The 20,667-nt window shown below is 41.6% G+C and overlaps 1 protein-coding gene across 15 annotated transcripts in view; it reads right to left on the reverse strand.

Annotated features, from left to right (window-relative positions):
• Positions 1-20,667, reverse strand: part of ARPP21 (cAMP regulated phosphoprotein 21) — a 116,433-nt gene that overhangs the window by 37,751 nt on the left and 58,015 nt on the right. For all 15 annotated transcript variants that reach the window (XM_065885845.1, XM_065885843.1, XM_065885846.1 and 12 more), the window contains one exon: positions 19,007-19,133. In XM_065885845.1, coding sequence (XP_065741917.1) covers positions 19,007-19,133 — 127 coding nt within the window. The remainder of the gene's footprint in view (positions 1-19,006; positions 19,134-20,667) is intronic.

Genomic DNA, 20,667 nt, shown 5'->3' on the forward strand with positions numbered 1-20,667 from the left:
GTCATTCACAAAATTTTACTGTTGAACAATCTCTGAATGTTTCCACAAATATGAGAAGGTGATGAAAGATTTGGAAAGGATACCACTTAGCACATGATTTCTATACTTGGACTGGGGGTTGCCCCTACCTAGGCCTCTACATTTCCACTGATGTCAGTTATGACTTCAAACTCAAGATCAATATGCTATATTCACTTCTGTAAAATGTATTAGATTTTAGGGTGATCCCTAAAGGACTTATGATTGCCAAGTTACAACTGCTGGGTTACCATTTTGGTGATTGGACAAGCTCCACATGGTTCCATGGGATTAGGAAATAGCTCTCTTCCTTCACAGATGGAAAAGCATGGGGCGGGGGAGGCAGCCATTACCCACCTCCTCACCCTTCACATGGAATGCCAATGAGAGGCAGGTGGATGATACACGCACATCAAGACTTTTGAAGAACTTTATCAGATGTACAACCAGCAGTGCTGGGCAGGATTTCCTCCACGGGATTTCAAGTCACACTATGGTGCTGACTCTCTGATGAGTTGTCCTGAGGCTATGCCAGCATCCCATCTTCCACTAAGATCCTGGTTACAAGGGGCAGGAATGACGCAAGTGGGAGAACTCAATCAGAATCACTGGGATGTTAATACAACCAAAGTATGTCAGTTAATTATATTAGAGAACTTTTGATAGGTTTCCCCACCCCTAGCTGTGTAATCACAGCCTTAAAAAGACATACAGCACCACTAACCTAAGAACTACGTCCCTGGGGTTTTTCTCTACCGTATCTAATTGTTTGGCTCTATATTTGTGTCTGCTACTGAGGCCTCTGATTCACTTCTCCAGTGGTTATTTCAAAGATATTTCAGAGAACCTGGTCTGTCTAAGCATTGGAATCTATAACATTTAGTAAAAGAAGTCATTGAGGGACAGAGGGGAAATGACCCCTCCCCACTAGAACCAAGTGATCCTGGGAAATGATGCTGCTTTATAGTTTTCTTGGCTCCAGAGGCCAATTCTGGTTCTGAACTTCTGGCCATCAATACAATGCTGAATTAACACTTCACAAAACCTCAACATATGCAGGTCTTTAAATTGGGGTTAAATGAGACACTTAGAACCATCTTCAACATTTGGTCTTATTGTTTTAGAAAATGCTGCCATCTGTTCATTCGTTCAAAAAATATTGATTGTGTGCCTGCTATGTGAGGTTTATATTGACACGACTGGTCTCAACTGGCAGTAAGAGGTCAAGGATGCTTTCTTTGCCCAGCCCTTCAGCCTTCATGAATCTACTGTTTATCAGAAGTAAGTAGATATTATGATGAGAGAACATATATGAGGAGCTGAAAGTCTCAGACTGAGGGTTCAAATATACTAATAACCAAATAGTATCACACCTGTGTATCACATGTGAATAGTATCACATATGTGCACACAGGCAGTGCCTGTTGCCAACACTGAATGTGAACGAGCAAATGAGTAAACACTGAGAAATAGTATCAGCATCGTCTTATTAGCATCACAAATATCATTTTTTAGTGTTCAAAGGATATTCTACCTTGGCTATCAACACAAATAAGAATATTTTCCATGACGGAGTATCTCTGTAATTTTACTTATTCATTTAATTTTTATTTTATACTGGCATATAGTTGATTCTCTGTAATTTTAGTTTAAAATATATGTGAAGGAATAACAACTGATTTTTGGAAAAAAATTTATGTGTAAGATTAATGTGCAAGAATAATGATCTATTCCATATGCGTGTATGTGTGGTACGTGAGTGTGTCTCCGTGTGTGTGCAGGTATCATAGTTTTTGATTTTGATGTTGAGGGCTCTGTGTCTGGAAGAAGCTCTTTGTTATTTAAACATGTTGTAAAATCACAACAGATTTGAGAAGATTCGTGGGTGGGTGGTGCAAATGGCCTCAGTGTGAGATGACACCAGGTCTGTGTCTCCAAATATCACCGGATTCCTGCCTGGTCCTATCAGGGGCTCAATAAACATTTGCTGAATAAATAAATGCCTGATTACAAAACCACATCACTGGTGATGTTAGTAGTGTCAGCACTACTGATTAGCAGTAGTGCTAATCTTTCCGGTCTCCACATACTGGAAATCCACAATATTTTAGCTCCCACTTTCCACCATTTAATAATAAAAAAATCACATTGGTTCTTAATTCCACTCAGATAAGTTTTCCCTCAGAGGGGATTAAAATATGCTCTTTAGAAACAGACTAGAACGCCAACTTTGCTGACAGACTCGATGGGACAGCTCCATGGGCATCAAGGCACAGAGAGGAGGAGGTGGTACAGGAGGAAGTATTCTCCAATAGCAAGTCCCTGGGCTCCTGTGAGCGGTGACTGTATAACTGTATCCTGTTACTATATAGACAGCAAACACCCATGAAGGCACAGAGGTCACGTGAGTCGTTTATAAGTAGCTTTGCCTTATAAGCAGTCAAAAAATTCTGGTCACATTTTTCGTGTACCTTTGCCTACCCTAACCACTCTGCCACCTCTTCATCTTAATCACCTCCGAACACATCCCAAAATACAGAGAAAGCAAACATTTGCTGCATCAGACAGTATTCTTGACAACAAAGACATCCTTGGAGATGTGGATGGAAATTTGCCACCAATTTGAACCCGATGGTATTCCTGCCCATAAGGATTCTTTAGAACATAGAGAAGGAAATAAACATCAGAGGAATTCTCAAAGTAGATTAGCTTTAGGGCAGTGGTTCTTAAAGATTAATGGCACAAGGACATGGAAGCAACCTAAGTGCCCATGAATGTGACAGATGAATGGATAAAGAAGATGAGGCACATATATACAGTGGAATATTACTCAGACATAAAAAGAAACGAAATTGAGTTATTTGTAGTGAAGTGGATGGACCTAGAGTCTGTCACAGAGTGAAGTAAGTCAGAAAGAGAAAAACAAATACCGTATGCTAACACATATATATGGAGTCTAAAAAAAAAAAAAAAATTCTGACTAACCTAGGGGCAGGACAAGAATAAAGCCGCAGACGTAGAGAATGGACTTGGGGACACGGGGAGGGGGAAGGGTAAGCTGGGACGAAGTGAGAGAGTAGCATTGACATATACACACTACCAAATGTAAAGTAGCTAGTGGGAAGCAGCTGCATAGCACAGGGAGATCAGCTCGGTGCTCTGTGACCACCTAGAGGGGTGGGATAGGGAGGGTGGGAGGGAGACACAAGAGGGAGGGGATATGGGGATATATGTGTACATATAGCTGATTCACTTTGTTATACAGCAGAAACTAACACAGCGTTGTAAAGCAATTATACTCCAATAAAGAAGTTAAGAAGAAAAAAAGATTAATGGCACATTAATTGCTTGAGAATGCAGTTTGGAAAAGCTGATCTGTCTGAGCATTAGAATAAGTTGCACTTAGTTAAAATCAGAAAAAGCTTTTAAAGAGACTGAAGAAATGCACCTTCCCTACAAAAAGAGAGTACCCCTTGGGGAGAGGTGATGCCTAGCTGTCAACAATTCAGGAAAATCCAGTTATCCGCATTTTTTATAAGCTCCCCTCCCCAGCCTAATGCCGATGGAACATCTCTTGAGAAACAGTGATTTAGGAGTGATGAAAGTGCATTTTTCCAATGGGAAATTTCTATCACATCACCACCTTTTCTGAAGATGAGTATAGTAGCTACAGTTCCGTGATGGGGTCTTTAAAGTTCCAAACTGCTTCCAAATTTTTCCAGGTACATAATATTGTCCTAATAAATCAATGAAATTTATCTCAAGCCCCTTGAAGACCAGCAGACATCAAACTCCCAGCTGATTTATTTTTTTACTTCCTGCTTCGACTTCCACGCCTGTTAGTTCCCAAAATAAAGCCATCTGCAGTGATTTCACAGAGGTTCTGGTTTGCCTGGAGACTCTCACATCCCCTCCACCCTACAGAGGCTTCTGCTGCAAATCTAGCAGAAAGAGCCAGATGGCAGGTGTCGTTGTACAAGTGCTGGCTGTCACCACCAGGCAAATTTACAGGATTCAAGTAGCCGGTCTTCCCGACAATCCTGCGGACCCTCAGGGCCACCAGTGTGAGCTGGAACAGGAAGAGAGCTTGCGGGATGCTGAGAGCTGGAATTACTGACTCACATAATTTATAGTCAGTTGCTGTCACCACAAACCAACAACAAACAACAACAAAGGGGGGAAAAAGAAAAAGAGAGAAAGCTTTTGGTGTCTTTTTACTCTGTTTCACAGCCTCTTGAATAAGCCTGGCATGCCCTTTTAGGTTTTAAATCTCCATTTACAAGCACACACAGGTACAATGTGATGTTTAATATATGCCGTCTAGGTCCTGAAGGGATAAGGTAGTTCCTGCAACATTAGAGTAACTCAAAATGGGAAGCTACACAGGATCGCTGTTTTTGTTCTGGTTAATTTTAGCCAGTGGTGGGTGAAACAATCCAACGTGCTAGTGCTTGTTGACAGCATTATAAGAACTCTGGCAAAACACACTGATTTTCTGCACTTAGTATCTTTTTTCAATTCTTCACTTTAGAAAGAATGGACAGATTTCTGCAAGGAGAGAGGCTTCAGAAGAAGCCAACCTGCCAACAACCTGACCTTGGACTTCCAGCCTCCAGAAGGGTGAGAAATAAATGCCAGTTCTTTATCACACACACACACACACACACACGCACGCGCACGCACGCGCACGCACGCACGCACGCACACATACTAACCCTCTTATTTTTGCTACTTGCGCTGAAGACTTGTTTCTGAATAAGAAACACTAAATCTCTTGGCAAACTCTTAAATTCCTTAAGTTCCAAGTTGAACAGGTGGTTCAATTACCCGGAAAAAGCAGCAAAAGCCTACAGCACACTAAATATCCTTAACTAGCTGACAAGCTTAGCAGCAGAATAATTTAGAAATCAACAACTATATATGCATATTCTCTATCATTGTTCTGAGGAAGGAGAAAATACAGATAAGAGGGATGAAGTGGGTTAGGAAGAGGTTGAGTTTTGGATCCAGACTGATACAGGTTTATTGATTTCCTGGGGCATAGTGAGAGCTTAGGACTGAAAGTCACATCAGCTGATTCCCATACTTGCTGAATGATGTCCCTGGAATCGGACTTCCTAGATTCACCTATCTATAAATTCACATGCCTATATTTGTCTTGCCATTTTTAAGAGGGGGAGAAAAACATTTTGAGCTCTTGGGGGCTCATTTAGAAGCATACCTAGAAAGTATGTCATAAGTTCTGCCAAATTAATACATTAATTTTCACACTAGTCACCAAATATGCCATTACATCCTGCCAGAGTTTGGAAAATGCCTATTATGCAAATTTCAGAACTGAAAATACATGTAAAAATAAGTGCTACCACTCAGTCATTTAAATTCAGTTTATTTGGACAATCACATTCGTACACACACACACTTCTTAAAAACCCAATTTCCCTTTCTCTATTTGGATGTCTAGAAAAGGCCAGCTAAAGGCAATAATGAAACAGTGTCCATTTCACAGATGAGCTATTTTCATGAATGGGAAGACAGAGCAAGTGGTTGGTAGTGGGGTCAATGGCTAAATGAATTGACAGCGAGGACAAGTGTAGTTTTTAATGCCTGACAGACAGCAGTGCTGAGGAGCCCCAGGGAAGGAGGGAGGGAGCAAATGTTTCCATGTGTTTTCCCCCACATTCCTGTTGCCAAGGAAACCTCCTCTGTGTGGCACATTCCCAGAGACTCTCGAGGTAGACTCCAACCCAAAGAGTATGAGCTCCTTGAATTTTGTCGCTTTAACAATGGGAAATTAAAAAGACATGAGTGCTTGACAGAAGGCAGAGAAATACCCTGAACTTTCTGTGGAGTCCTCCCTGTTTGGGGAGAGAACAAGCGAAGCCAGTAACAACAGTCTGTTATGAAATAGTCCTGGGATATGGACATTAAGGAAGATAGATAAATGAAAGATTTGAAAGCTTTTGTTCCGCCACCACATGTACTTTCTTATTAAACAGGAAACCAGGAGTGCAAGGGCTGCTCTGGGAAACATTCCATGTTGTAAACTGCTGTTACCGTGCGAGATATTTCCGAGTGTTTGGGGTTCTCCTGAGTAGTCCTGAATGACTGAGGCAAGGTTGGGCCTACAAGGTTGGGAGCGGGGTGATTCATTATTGCTATTAAAATTATGCCACATATTATTACAATTACATTTAAAATTTTTCCATTTGTTTGCTGCCAGTATATACAAATACAATTAATTCCTATATTGTGTCCTTGTATTCTACAACATTGTTAAACTCACTTATTCGTTCTAGTAACTGTTTTGTAGACTGTCTTGAATTTTTTTATTTAAACATGCATGTCACCTGAAAATACAGTTTTGCATAGAAATATAGTGTTCAGAACTGTTATGAGAATCAGTTTACATTCATGTATAAAATAATAAGGTGTTTTCAATAAATAAAAACATTGTATTAATAAGAAAGTGGCATGATCTATGATTATGTGCCTATAACATGCATATATAAGCTCAAACACAGAAAAAAAAAAAGGCAAAAAAATCATTATTCTGTCAACATGGAGTTTTTGTGTCTTGCAAAACATTCTGGGCTTCCCGGGTGGCACAGTGGTTAAGAATCCGCCTGCCAATGCAGGAGACATGGGTTCGAGCCCTGGTCCGGGAAGATACCACATGCCGCGGAGCAACTAAGCCCATGCGACACAACTACTGAAGCCCACGTGCCTAGAGTCCGTGCTCTGCAACAAGAGAAGCCACAGCAATGAGAAGCCTGTGCACGGCAATGAAGAGTAGCGCCTGCTCACCGCAACTAGAGAAAGCCCGCACGCAGCAACAAAGACCCAACGCAGCCAAAAAAAAAAAAAAAAATTCCTTCCCTGTAAGTACTGTGTTGTTTTCACAATTTATAAAAAGTTTCATATTCTAAATAAAATGACAAAAATTACTATGTTAGGACTGAAAATTGCCACAATTTTCAGCTAGGCAGGAGCTTTACTCTCTTTTTTTTTGGTCCTTGGATTGTTCTCTTTGACTCATCTCCCCAGTAAAAACTGAGCCTTTCCTCCAAGATAGATCTAGTTGGTCTCAACTGGGGAAATCAAGGTGTTCATCAAAATTCACTAAAGAGTATCTCAAGCCCTCTGACCTGTATCATGTGATACCACACAGCCTGGTTAACACCATCCATGCAAAGATGAGTACTCAGAGTGATATTTATCTATAAACTGTTTTCCTTGGGAAAGAAATGCACACAAACCCACTTGGAGCTAGTTTGACATATCCTACTGCGTATTCTTACAGTCCCTCGAAATGTGTACTCCACTGCAGTATCTTGCATTTTGGGGGCTCTATTCTAACTCCTCCGTCTGCCATTTATTTTTTATTCTCAAACAGTTATGACCCACAATGGCTCATAAAAAGTGCAATGGCGTTGGACCTACTTCAAAAACAAAAACAAAAAATGACAGAGTAAGAGCATCTGAGAAAACGTTAAAAATGCAATTTTAATGAATCTCTAGGTGCCTTCAAGAAAATGGTGTGGGAATCAGGGAGAAGATGTCAGTGGGCAATTAGGGATTGGTGGCGGTCCTGGAAGGGCATCAAAATCCCGGCTACAGGGACTTCCCTGGTGGCACAGTGGTTGAGAATCCGCCTGCCAATGCAGGCGACACAGGTTCGAGCCCTGGTCTGGGAAGATCCCACATGCCATGGAGCAACTAAGCCCGTGTGCCACAACTACTGAGCCTGCACTCTACAGCCCGTAACAACTACTGAGCCCACGTGCTGCAACTACTGAAACCCATGCGCCTAGAGCCCGTGCTCCGCAACAAGAGAAGCCACCCCAATGAGAAACCCGCACACCACAACGAAGAGCAGCCCCCGCTCACCGCAACTAGAGAAAGCCCGTGCACAGCAACAAAGACCCAATGCAGCCAAAAATAAAATAAATAAATTTATATAAAAGAAAAAGAATCCTGGCTACAGCCAGGGAAGATGGGCTGACAACTGTGAAGTGCACCTGGATGAAACCACACAGTGGGGCTGTGGCCTCTTCAGGGATCTGAACAAGAGCATGAGTGTGAAGCCTATTGCATGTTGCTCTTCTAATGAACAGCCGTGCAAAAATGCCTCTGCCGTGGAATCGGGCTGTAACAACTGAACTAGTGACCCTACATGTAAGCATGCGACCTCCACCTGCTTTAAAGAGGGTATGGGAGCCACTGCGCTTCTTTGAGAATTATATTAACTTTCGAGGCTCCTACAATCCTGCAGCCTTCCTGGATTGCTGTCTGGACCCAGAACTATCACGTTCATGTGCCATCGTTTGGACAGAAGGGCCAGTGGCATTTCAGAGCTGGAGGGGGTGATTAAAAGTTTGTTCTTGCGCTGCTGGTCCAGGGAAGGGGCAAACTAGGATGTCATGAATAAAGTACACCCATGCTGATTGGCTTGGCTGAATTGATATTGGTGTCCCTACAGAAAATGGTCACATCTGAAGACCGTGGAAAAAAGAAAGGAACGTATTTCACGGCTACTTACTTGGAGGTAGTGTCCTTTGAATTTTAGTGATCTTCACACTGTTTTCAATTCAAAGTTAGAAAAAAAAAATCAATAATTTTAAGCAATAGTAACCCCCTTGGAAATGACAAATTTAAATACCAGCCTAATCATTTTTTCTGTAGAGACCATGGCAGCTTGGAATCTGGGAAGCAAGATAAAAATAACATAATTCAAGATGCTCTTCACTGTTTTATCACCACAGATTTCTAAGTGGAGTCAAACCCTGACAGCTAACTTGATGCTGGCTTTAGGGACAGCAACGGGAACAAAAAATAGCCTAGTACTTTCCATGCTCTGCTTCCAGAAGGTTGGGAAAATCTACAACATTCTTCTTAATCATTTGAATGCTAGATTGTGAATGTCTCTGAAAGAATGCAGTATCCTATCTCTTAATGGAGAGGGATGTGTAGGGTGGAAAGAAATGATATCGATAAATTAGAATAAAGGGGAAGGGACTTCCCTGGCGGTCCAGTGGTTAACACTTAGCCTCCCAATGCAGGGGGTGCAGGTTGAATCCCTGGTGGAGGAGGTAAGATCCCACATGCCTGGCGGCCATAAAACCAAAACATAAAAGCAGAAGCAACATTGTAACAAATTCAATGAAGACTTTAAAAAAAATAAAGGGGAAAATGCAGACAATGAACACATGAGACGAAAGGCACCAAGCACCCAGAGTTTGGAGTGAAAATCTTATTTAATATAAGGAGAAAGAAAAAGGAAAACAAACGAGACAGGGAGAGAGAAAGGGAGGCAGACTGTGTAGAGTTAAGAATTAAAGATAGAAAATAAAATAAGAAAACGGATTTGGGGATGGGGAGGAAATAGAGACCTTGAGGAATTAAAAAAATGTTTCTGTAGAAAAGTGGGGCTGAAAAGTGAGGTCATTCATAGATCTAGGTGACAGCTGACAGCAGAAATTGCTGGCAGCAAATTCACAAGACATAAAAAGAGCAGAACACAAAAAGGGAGGGTCAAGACTGCACATGGCATAAAACATCCTAACTTCTATTTTTGTGTGTGTTTTCTTTTGTTTGTTTTTGTTTTTTTATTTATTATTATTATTTTTTTGTGGTACGTGGGCCTCTCAGTGTTGTGGCCCCTCTTGTTGAGGAGCACAGGCTCCAGACGCACAGGCTCGGTGGCCTTGGCTCACGGGCCCAGCCACTCCACAGCATGTGGGATCTTCCCGGACCGGGGCACGAACCCGTGTCCCCTGCATCGGCAAGCGGACTCTCAACCACTGCGCCACCAGGGAAGCCCCCTAACTTCTCTTAATTTACTTTGGTTAAACCATCAGGTAACTGACACCTTGGAACAAGTATAGTTCGGGTTCTTTGGATTTTTCTAATGAATTCGGATTCTCTCTTAGGACAACTGTATCTCTCTTAGGAAAGATGTTAACAGTTTTCAAAAACACATGTATTTGTATGCTTTTCTTGCCACCTTACAAGTTAAGCTTTCCACTTTCTGTTGCGTAAGACAAAGGAAACAGATTTTTAAAAAAAGAAAAAAGAAAACAGATAATGCTATGATCTGTCTTACTTCCTATCTTTACAGAAAAGCAGAAATCCTAACCATCCTGTAGTGCTTAAATGCATAACAAATGAGTATGTTAACACCAAAGGTACATAAAATGCAAAGTGTTAAAGTAACTATTTCAAACACGTTGAATAAATTCTTTTACCATAACCTCCTAGGGGACAGAGGGACCTGGCCATCTATATTGTTTTGGGAACCTGTAAGATTTTCAGACCTAAAAATAGCATAATTCCTATTAATGCTCCTAACAGTGTCAACCTTTCTCATAATCTCAGCTTAATGCTTCTCATTCCCATTTCTGTAAATGGAATAATTAGACCAATTAATGAAAGAAACACATGAACATTTCCATAGAAACCTTTTCCAGACCAATATTTTCAGGACAGCATGTTCCACAAGGATTTATCCATGTGACTTCCACTGATGTTAACAGAAATCAGACAATTAAATCCTCCTGTAACTCTTTGATAATTTACCCCCTCTGCTTTTAGGAACATAATAATGCAGACATCCAAAGTGCAATCACTTCCTTAGAGTTGTCAAGTGTAAAAAATTTTGCATCGCTTCTCTGAGTGATTATCAGTTATATATTCTTTCTCAAACTAAAAAAAATAGAGATTAATGGGATTTAAAATATTAAAATGTATGGAAATTATATGTAGGGTAATTAGGCAAACAGTTCTTTTTAAAAAAAATCATCAAAATTTGGAAGGCAATTTAAGATAAAAAGAGAAGATCCCACTGTCTATAAATGAACATCTCTTATTGGTCACACTGATGTACCACATTCTTTCTTTTTTTTTTTTTTTTTTGTGGTATGTGGGCCTCTCACTGTTGTGGCCTCTCCTGCTGCGGAGCACAGGCTCTGGACGCGCAGGCTCAGCGGCCATGGCTCACAGGCCCAGCCGCTCTGCAGCATGTAGGATCCTCCTGGACCGGGGCACGAACCCGCGTCCCCTGCACCAGCAGGCGGACTCTCAACCACTGCGCCACCAGGGAAGCCCCACATTCTTTCTTTATCTCTGATCTCTAATGCTCCCTCTCCTCATCTGAGCCAATCCTAAGAGGGAAAGAAGTCAAGGTGAAGAATAGCATCCTAAGAACAAAGACAGAGAAAAGGTTTTTGCAGATAAAATCCCTCTCAATTACATTGACAATGACTGCTTAATAAGTCAGGCTAAAAATACAGAATTCACTGTCAAGTTTACTCCACTGCACTGATTAATTTATAGACTCCATTAAGGTACATTCTGCCCCATCCCAAATGTGTTTCAGAGCAACAGTAAAGAGGCAGCAATCCTCTTTCTCACTAGGAGCTGTTAATATGAACAATATTCTATTGCAACAAGAAATATTACTCCTAAAAGAAATAAAAAGCTAAGACGTTGCTTTTCCTATCAGGAACAGAGGCTTTTGTCTATTTTCAAATATACACGGGTCACAGATAATTTCTATCTTCCTGCCAGGAATGCCACCCAATCCATTCCATCGTTGTGCATTCACAAGGCAACTAAAACGATTAAAGGAAAGCTAGGGCCTGAGCTCCACAACAAGAGAAGCCACAGCAATGAGAAGCCTGCGCACCGCAACGAAGAGTAGTCCCCGCTCGCCGCAACTAGAGAAAGCCTGCGTGCAGCAATGAAGACCCAATGCAGCCAAAAAAAAAAAAAAAAAAAAAAAGAAAACCAACCAAACAAAAAAAACTAGCCCTGTAAAATGAGTTTTGATGGAAGTATCATTACTTTATTTATTTTTTTGGCTGCATGGGGTCTTCCTCTAGCTGCGGTGAGCGGGTGCTACTCTTCATTGCAGTGCGCGGGCTTTTTATTGTGGTGGCTTCTCTTTGTTGTGGAGCATGGGCTCTAGGCGTGCGGGCTTCAGTAGTTGTGGCGCACAGGCTCAGTAGTTATGGCTCGAGGGCTCTAGAGCACAGGCTCAGTAGTTGTGCCACATGGGCTTAGTAGCTCCGTGGCATGTGGGATCTTCCCGGACCAGGGCTCGAACCCGTGTCCCCTGCATTGGCAGGCGGATTCTTAACCACTGCGCCACCAGGGAAGCCCCTCATTACTTTAAATGTATAGAAATTCCCAAATTGCTAAGCACATGAAAATCCAAACATACTATATCCCTGAATGTGTATCTGTAACATAGTCCTTGGATGTTTGAACTTTGAAAAAAATGTGTATATTCGTTTGTTAACATGGATTGGTTGGTTAGGCTGTCTTTTACTTGATTTCATAACATTTAATTGATAATTAATTAATTATTAATTAATAATAATTAAGTAATAATCTTATTAATAAATATCTTTTGATATTTAAATTTGAGGGCTGACAGGTTTTCACCTAACGTTTTAAACTTTCCCACATTCTCCGCTCTCTCACTCACAAGCACACACTCCCTGTACACGTGAACATAAAATAGGTACACATATCATTCATTCTTTCAGCACCTGTGAGTACCTGCTATGTAGTAGAATCATGCTCTATTTATTTTCTATCTCAAGATTTGCATTTGTAAGCTTTAACCTGTTTATTCTAGATACTCACTAGCTATAATTCATAAGATCATATATGCTGACCGTGAAGTATTAGATTTATGCCTGAGATAGAAATAATGTTGAATCAAAGAGTGAATCTCGGTAGGTCCTTTCTCTTGTCAGTAGCTGGTCTACAAGATAGCCATGGTTAAAAATGTACCATCTACTACATTGCTGTCAAGATGGTAGAGCAGTAATACCAGCATCACCTGGGAGTGTGCTCAAAATGCAGAATCTCAGGAGTCACCCAGAACTACTGCATCAAAATACACATCTGAACAGGGTCCCAGGTGCTACGTATACACCTGAAAGTTTGAGGCACACTGGCTACAGTCACCCTCCCCCAAATATCCAAAATGGATGAGGGGGCAGACATTGCATTTACAAAATCTAGTTAAGGAATATTCAGAGACCTAGAGTTGATTTGTGTGTGGAAGGAGCTACAGGGAGTTGAATTGCCCTACCTAAAGAGTAGAAGATATTTTGGATTTTTGTTCCAGAGAAGAACAGAAAAACCTAATGGCCTATTATATCATTTGTATTTCTGACAGGCTGACCCCCTTGAACTCTACCTTCTTCACTGAAGAACTTTCTACATATAAGTGGTTTTCTTCCTAGATAGAATGGAGGTTTGGATCAATGAAATCTATATCCCAAAGGTCAGTGTCCCCAACAGATTCCTGGATTCTACTGTTATCCTGTCATCAGTTAGCAAAATAAAACAAACAGGATCTCTACTCCCTCACCTGGTTTCCTCTTCCCTCACCATTCTTCTTGTATACCTTTTATTTACATATATTTAAAATAAATTGCAACCTTCTTTATCTGCATCCATCATTCTTCACTCTGATTAACTGGACACTAGGAGGCTTGCTGCAAGGTTTATTTCCAGCTTCTCTATCAGGGCAGGGAGAGATGATGCCCTAAGAGGTGGGGAAGCTTCAGTTTTTTCTCCTATGAATAGGGAGGGGTGATAACACTTCTCCGAGTTATCTGGATGTTATTTTTACTCCTGTTCATGTGCCCTCCTTACCACCTGCACATGCTAGTTGGTTCTGAGTTCATATAGTCAAGGGCAAAATCTCACAAGTCAGCCTGAATAATCCTGCTGAGTGTCTGAGAGCTGCATCGGTTACTAAATCTGTAAAGACGGAAGTAGCAGAAGTCCCCTTTCTGGCTCTGACGAGAAAGACTCCACATCGGGTATGAGGCTGACCTTCCTCAGTTTCCTCATTTAGCAAAACTGGGTGTTTACCTTCCATTTCTATTTCCACCATTTAAATATCATGATGGCTGACGAGCAGAGCATAAGAGAAAGTCCAAGTGAGATTTATCTTAAATCCAAGTGAAAAGAGTGAGTAAAGTTCAAAAACTTCTGAAGACCTCCACCATTGCCTCCTATAAGAGATTCCAACTCTTCCGTCACCAGGCCAGTTGGAGCCTCATGGACCCAATCCAGAGAACTGAGCAGAGCAGAAGTAAATAGGCGAGCAGAACCCCACAAAGGCTGCATGGAGTTTTGCAATACAATTCATTTTTAAGATTACCTTTTCATGGCTTCCTTTTAAACTATGATTTGAAAAGTAAAACATTGTCATGGAAAATGCTCTATGAGATTGGTTTTTACCAAAAAATGAATCATTCGGCAGATGGCTGGGAGTGGGGGAAGGTGGGAGAGGAATGGGATTTTAGAAAAGCAGAGGTGAGAGGCATCCCCACAGTTTTCAGAATCCACATCAAATGATCTACTGCAGTTATAATCTAATCTAAGGCTCACGCAAGTTTCATGTTTTTCCCCTTCCTGCTCTGCTCTGAAGCCATCCATGTTCTCTTCCTGTTGTTCTATTTTCATTATATTCAAGAATACAGAAACATCTGCTCTATTAGGAAAGCAGAAGTGTTGGACTGTCTGTTGTAAACAGTCACCTACATGATTTTTCTACCCAAACCTAAAGTAGTATTACTGCCCTTAAGCAACAGGGCTGAAAGCCTGGCATGTGAGAGACGTGGACAGCAGCTTATAGGAAGACCTTACCCAAACTTCACTGGTCAGAGGGCTTTTACCTTCCAGACTGCTTCTATGGAACGTTTCTAGCTTCTGTTAGGGAATGAAGCATTTCTTGTTTATTTGGGAAAGGAACCAACATGCTCCAAATAGCTACAGTCTCCCCTTCATCCTTGGACTTCAGGGATACGGGGGCAACCTTTGTCTTGAGATTCATTTCAGGACTTTAGGAAGTCTTATAGTTTGAGTCACGAATATCCACCTCTCAGCAACTGCCAGAACGAGTAAACAGGAAATCAGCAAAATTACAGATGATCTTAACAGCAAAATAAACTAACAGGATTTGACTGACATGTATAGAACATTCCACCTAACAACAGCGGAATACCCATTTTTTTCAAGTGCTCAAAGGAACGTTCACCAAGATAGACCATACCCTGGGCCATAAAACCAACTGCAACAATTTTATAAGAATTGAAATCATACAGAGTATGTTTTCTGACAATAATGGAATCAGCGTAGAATCAATAACAGAACTACAACAGGAAAATCTCCGAACACTTGCACATTAAACAACATACCTCTAAAAAATCCACTGGTCAAAGAGAAAAATCTCAAATAAAAGAAAAAAATATATAAACATGAATCAAAATATGGCATCTAAAAATATGTGGGACACAGCTAAAGCAGGGCTGAGAAGGAAACAAAGCACAAAATTCTTACATGAGAAAAGAGAAAAGGTCTTAAATCGATAATCTAACTTCCTACCTCAAAAAACTACAAAAAGTAGAGCAAACTAAAATGAGCAGAAGGGAGAAAAATAAAGACAAGAGGAGAAATCAATAAAATTGAAACAATAAAACAATAGAGAAAATTCGTGAAACAAAGAGGTAGTTCTTTGAAAAGATCAATAAAAATTGATAAATATAGCAAGATTTATGAAAATAAAAGAAAATTTAAAATTACCAATATCAAGATAGAACAGGATATCACAACATATCCTGTAGCTATTAAAAGGATAATAGAGGAATACTACTGACAACTTTATACTCATAAACTCAACAACTTAGAAGAAGTGGGTCAATTCCTCAATGACCACAAACTACCAAAACTCAGCAAAACTGAAATGGATAATCTGAATAGTCTTATAACCATAATGAATTCATATTTTAAAAGCTGCACACATTATCTTCAAATAAAAAGTAAAAAAAAAAAAATTCTGCTTCTGCAAATCCCCAGGCCCAGACAGTTTCACTGGAGAATCCTACCAAACACTTAAAGAAGATTTAGCACCCATTTTACACAATTTTACCCAAAAAATAAAAGAGGAGGAAACACTTCCTAATTTATTTTATGAAACCAGTATTATTCTAATACCAAAATTAGGATTTATTCATTCCCAAATGCCCATTTAGGAAAGTATATGGGACTTTACAAGTTCATTTTTGTTGTTTTTAGGACATGTCCGAGATCTTGGAGAACGAAGAATGAAGCTATATCCATATATATGTAGACAGACAGAGAAAGAGAGAGAGGGAGAGAGAGCACACTTTTAAGTCAAACTGAAAAGGGAATTTGGAGACATGATGTAAAAGGAACGCTATTTTTTTCCTTCCCAATGTGTGATTTGTGCACGAATGTCTCAGCTGCTCTCTGCCGTTTGTTACTGACCAGCTCTGCAAAATAACATGGAAGCCCATGTGAGTCGGGAGACAAAAGTCTAGGCTCTCAATGTGTTCTGCTATTAAGCCACCCTGTGTACTTGAATAATTAATTAAATGTTATCTACCTCTGTAACATGCTGGTTTAGTTACAGCATGTTAAGTTCTACAGGATCAACCATGCCAGGAAATAAAGGCAAAACTAGTAAGTATGTTTATGTCATTATGATAAATTGGTTAACACACAGGCTTAACTAAGAGGCTCTTTCCTCTGTGAGGCACTCCACGGACATGGAGTTGTTCCCCCAAATAACTCCTCTATGTATGTCCCTTTGGGAAGTTGCTGATGGTGTCACCAAGCTCAGCGAAAAGCTTCCCACCTGTAGGGCCCAGAGCCCCCTTCCACCGTCACAGAGCCATCGCCAAGCTGTGTTCCTTGGATTTTATTGGCAGAGGTGATTCTCAGTGAGGTCTGGGGACACGATCTGCCTTCCCAAACACTCAGTAAATTCAGCAGAGGTGGAAACCACAGGGGGATTTTCGGCCTGATGTCAGCTGTGATGGCCACCACACTAGGAGCACAAGGGTCTACATGTGTATACTGAGGTCATCACTCTCAGGGAAGATACTGTGCACGTATCATTTTGCATTTCTCAGCTCCCCACCCTCACAGGCACATTAGCTGCCACTCACTTCCTTGACACCTGAAGCACCAGCTGCTATTTTGAGCAAGATACTGACTTAGAATGCTTTCTTCTAATTACGTGTCATTAACTTGCCTTGGGGTGGCAGTTCCCTGGTGATGTGGGGCATGGGACAAGTCAAAGCCACTGGGTTGTCATAAAAGCCATGAGTTAGGTCTCCCCAAAATGGGGAGGGTGGTTTCTGCATCCCCAAATTCCCCTACAGTGTTTTAAAAAGGGTAAGAAAAGGTCACGTGGATTCTCCCTTGGGTTGACATGCATCAGTGAAGGTAGCAGGGAAGAGTCAGTGGGGAGCCCGAGGCTTGTTCTAAATCTTATTCTGTTGCCCAGTTAACATATTCATCCAACTTTCTCAGCCCCTCACACAGACCCAGAGTTCACGGGATAGTGGGATCCCGCACGTCTGGACCTGCATTCCTGTATGTGAACTATACCCTAACACAAGACAAATATCCTTCAGAAAACTCTCAAACAGTGGCACTAAACTAAATAAAAAAAAATCATTATAATTAGATATTGGCATCTTTCTTCTTCTAAAGGCAGTGGCAACCAAAAGGAAAACTTTGCTGTAGCCTCTGGACCAATAGCTAGAAGTTTATAAATTAACTCTTTGATAACATAAGCAGGAAAAAAAAAAAAGACGGTTCAAAAATGCAAACAACACGTTACTAGAATCTATATCTGAATTGATAGCACAGTTACCGCCAGAATGATAGAGATAATACCATTTTCCAACAGTCAGAGAAAATATGGCCAAATGCTTGTCTTAAAGTAATAATTAGCAATCCTTTAGTGCTCTCATTACTGTAAAAGTGTAAAGCCAATTCAGAGGTCAAAATATATTCTTCCCCAAACTGATACAGTGTTGAAAATAAGACATAGTCTGGGTGGCTGCTATATGCGTCTCCTTCTTCTCCCACAGACTTTAAGCCATGAGATGAACTAAAGAATATACAGCTACCCCCACCACGGAGGAATTAAAGGACCCCTCCAAGGTGACAAAATGCTAGCAGCATCAGCGTGAGTATTCTAGTGGGGATTGGTATTCATCCTTGGCAAGGATGGTGCTTTTTGTCATAACGTATAAAAACTGTCCATTTCCTGTAGATATCACACAGGCATATTGTACACATTACAGATGCACATACATACATCCAGTGCAGAAATTAGGTGGCAGATGGGAGTGTGGGCTCTAACATGCTGCCCTACTCACGGAAGGCAGGGTGCCCCAGCCAGGCGGTCTTCAGCAGGACCATCAGCGGTTTTCTCTGCCATGTGGGCAGCAGAAAGGACACAAATGTCTCCCTAGCACAGGTCACTGAGGTCTGCCGGCTTCCTGCTGCTGTCGGGGTCGCGGCATCCCATCAGGAGTGTGACACAGTAGGGAAAGAGACCGGTTCACTGTGAGACCTGCTACTCACTCTCGGACAGTGCCTCGGCCCCCCTTCCCACTGCACAGCGGTTGCCGCAGGAGGCTGTGGCCCTCCAGACCATAAGCCAGGGTCTGAGTTCCATCGGGACACAGGCTGCAGTGTCAGTGGCCTTCTTCTCAAAACGCTGCTTTCTAGGATGCTACAGAAACAACCTAATTTGGTGCCCTAGCCTTAGGAACAGGGGAAACGTCTCTTTAGGTTGAAAAGGGGGAAAAAAGTATGAACTAGGAAGATAGGGATGCAGCTGGCTCTCTGCTTTCAGAGAAACTAAGAGGATCCTCAAGTCATTTACGGAGACCGCGTTTCACATGCATGCTAGGAATGCTGGGGATGCTAGGGATGCTGGCGTGACATGGGCTTCTCCTCCTTGGACCTGTCACTTTTCCACATGGAGTTAATCAAATGCTCCTTTATCTTCTCTGGGGAAGGGAAATGAGCTGATTTAAATTGCCAAGCTTGGATACTCATCCAAAGAGGACAGCTGAGAGATTTATGTGCAAAATAACTGAGTTGGAGGAGAAAATGGGAAACGGATTCCAAGTACCTGCTTGCTGTGCTGTCTGTGGCATCTGCTGGCCTCTCGGAGCACTGAACTGAACAGAGGCCATGGGCCGGTACTGCTGCGTGGTTGAGGTAGGGTACTGACCAGATGGATAATAATATACAGGCATCTGTGGAAGAAAGGGAACAACGGCAGGAAATGAGAGCTGTATTTTACATTTTGAAACGTAAAATATTGTCATCTTATGACATAATGTGAGTACAGTAGATTGCAAAGACGGCCACCATGCCTACGTGTGTGTGTGTGTGTGTGTGTGTGTGTGTGCGCGCATTACTGCTCCCATGAAAAGGTGAAATCTACTCCCGAAAGCCATGAATCTGAGCTGGCTCTGTCTTTCTTTGACCAATGCCATGAGACAGAAATGATGACTTCTGAGACTTGTAAGCCTGATCCTTAAGAAGACTTGCAGCTTCCACTCTTTCAGGAGAGAACCCAGACACCAGGAGAAGTCCAGGCTACCCAGCTGGAGAAAGAGGCCGTGTGGAGAACAGAGGCAGCCCAGCCAAGACCCCAACACTGCAGCATGTAAGTCAGGCCACCTGGGATCTTTCAGGCCCAGTCAAGCCACATGTGGTGCAGAGGCGAACCATCAATGCCAAGTCCTGCTCAAATTGCCGACCTGGCTGTGAGCAATACAATGGTGATTGTCTTAAGGTGCTGAATTTTGTGCTTTTTAAATGAAACAAGAGTGAATGAAACAGTCATCTACAACAACACATTCTTACGTAGTTTTAAATATGATCATTAACTTGAATTGTTTTGCTAATGCAAACACAGGTAGGTCATGAAATCTGCTGATCTCCTGCCTAAAAGAATCAGAGGATGAAATTATGAAATATGGGAAGGCCCAGTAAAACACTTTTCAGAGTGATTGGCACATAGCTGGTATCCCAAAAAATGGATGTTCAGTTTTAAAAGGGACATATGTTAAAAATACTGTTCATGTCACCTTCTGTCACTTTCTAATGACTAAGAATGATTGAAAATACTCTAATTACTTCCAATAAGATTCAAATCAAATGTCTCCTGACCTGGAAAGACTTCCTTGCCTGCCTCAGGTCATTTATATTAAGGCTGTTTTCTTATTTTTTAGAAATTTATTTATTTATTTTGGGCTGCGATAGGTCTTTGTTGATGCACGTGGGCTTTCTCTAGTTGCGGTGAGCGGGGGCTACTCTTCCTTGTGGTGCCCGGGCTTCTCATTGCGGTGGCTTCTCTTGTTGAGCATGGGCTCTAGGCGTGCGGGCTTCAGTAGTTGTGGCTCACAGGCTCTAGAGCGCAGGCTCAGTAGTTGCGGTGCCCAGGCTTAGTTGCTCCGCGGCATGTGGGATCTTCTCGGACCAGGCCTCGAACCCGTGTCCCCTGCATTGGCAGGTGGATTCTTAACCACTGCACCACCAGGGAAGCCCTGTTTTCTTATTAATCGATTACTTTTTTATTTACAGGCCTCTGACTTTTCTTCTATCAGCTTCTTTAAAATGTAAGCAGAGGTGTGCCAGTACACAGCCTGCAAGGATTATCTGCTTAGAATAACATTAGGAGTCACCTGTTTAAGAACTGTGAATTTTATGGCTATTTTATTTTCCCTCTTTGCCTTGTCCATACATTTTTTTTTTTTTGCGGTACGCGGGCCTCTCATTACT

The sequence above is a fragment of the Phocoena phocoena genome, chromosome 10 (genome assembly GCF_963924675.1).
Source record: "Phocoena phocoena chromosome 10, mPhoPho1.1, whole genome shotgun sequence".
Lineage (NCBI taxonomy): Eukaryota > Metazoa > Chordata > Mammalia > Artiodactyla > Phocoenidae > Phocoena > Phocoena phocoena.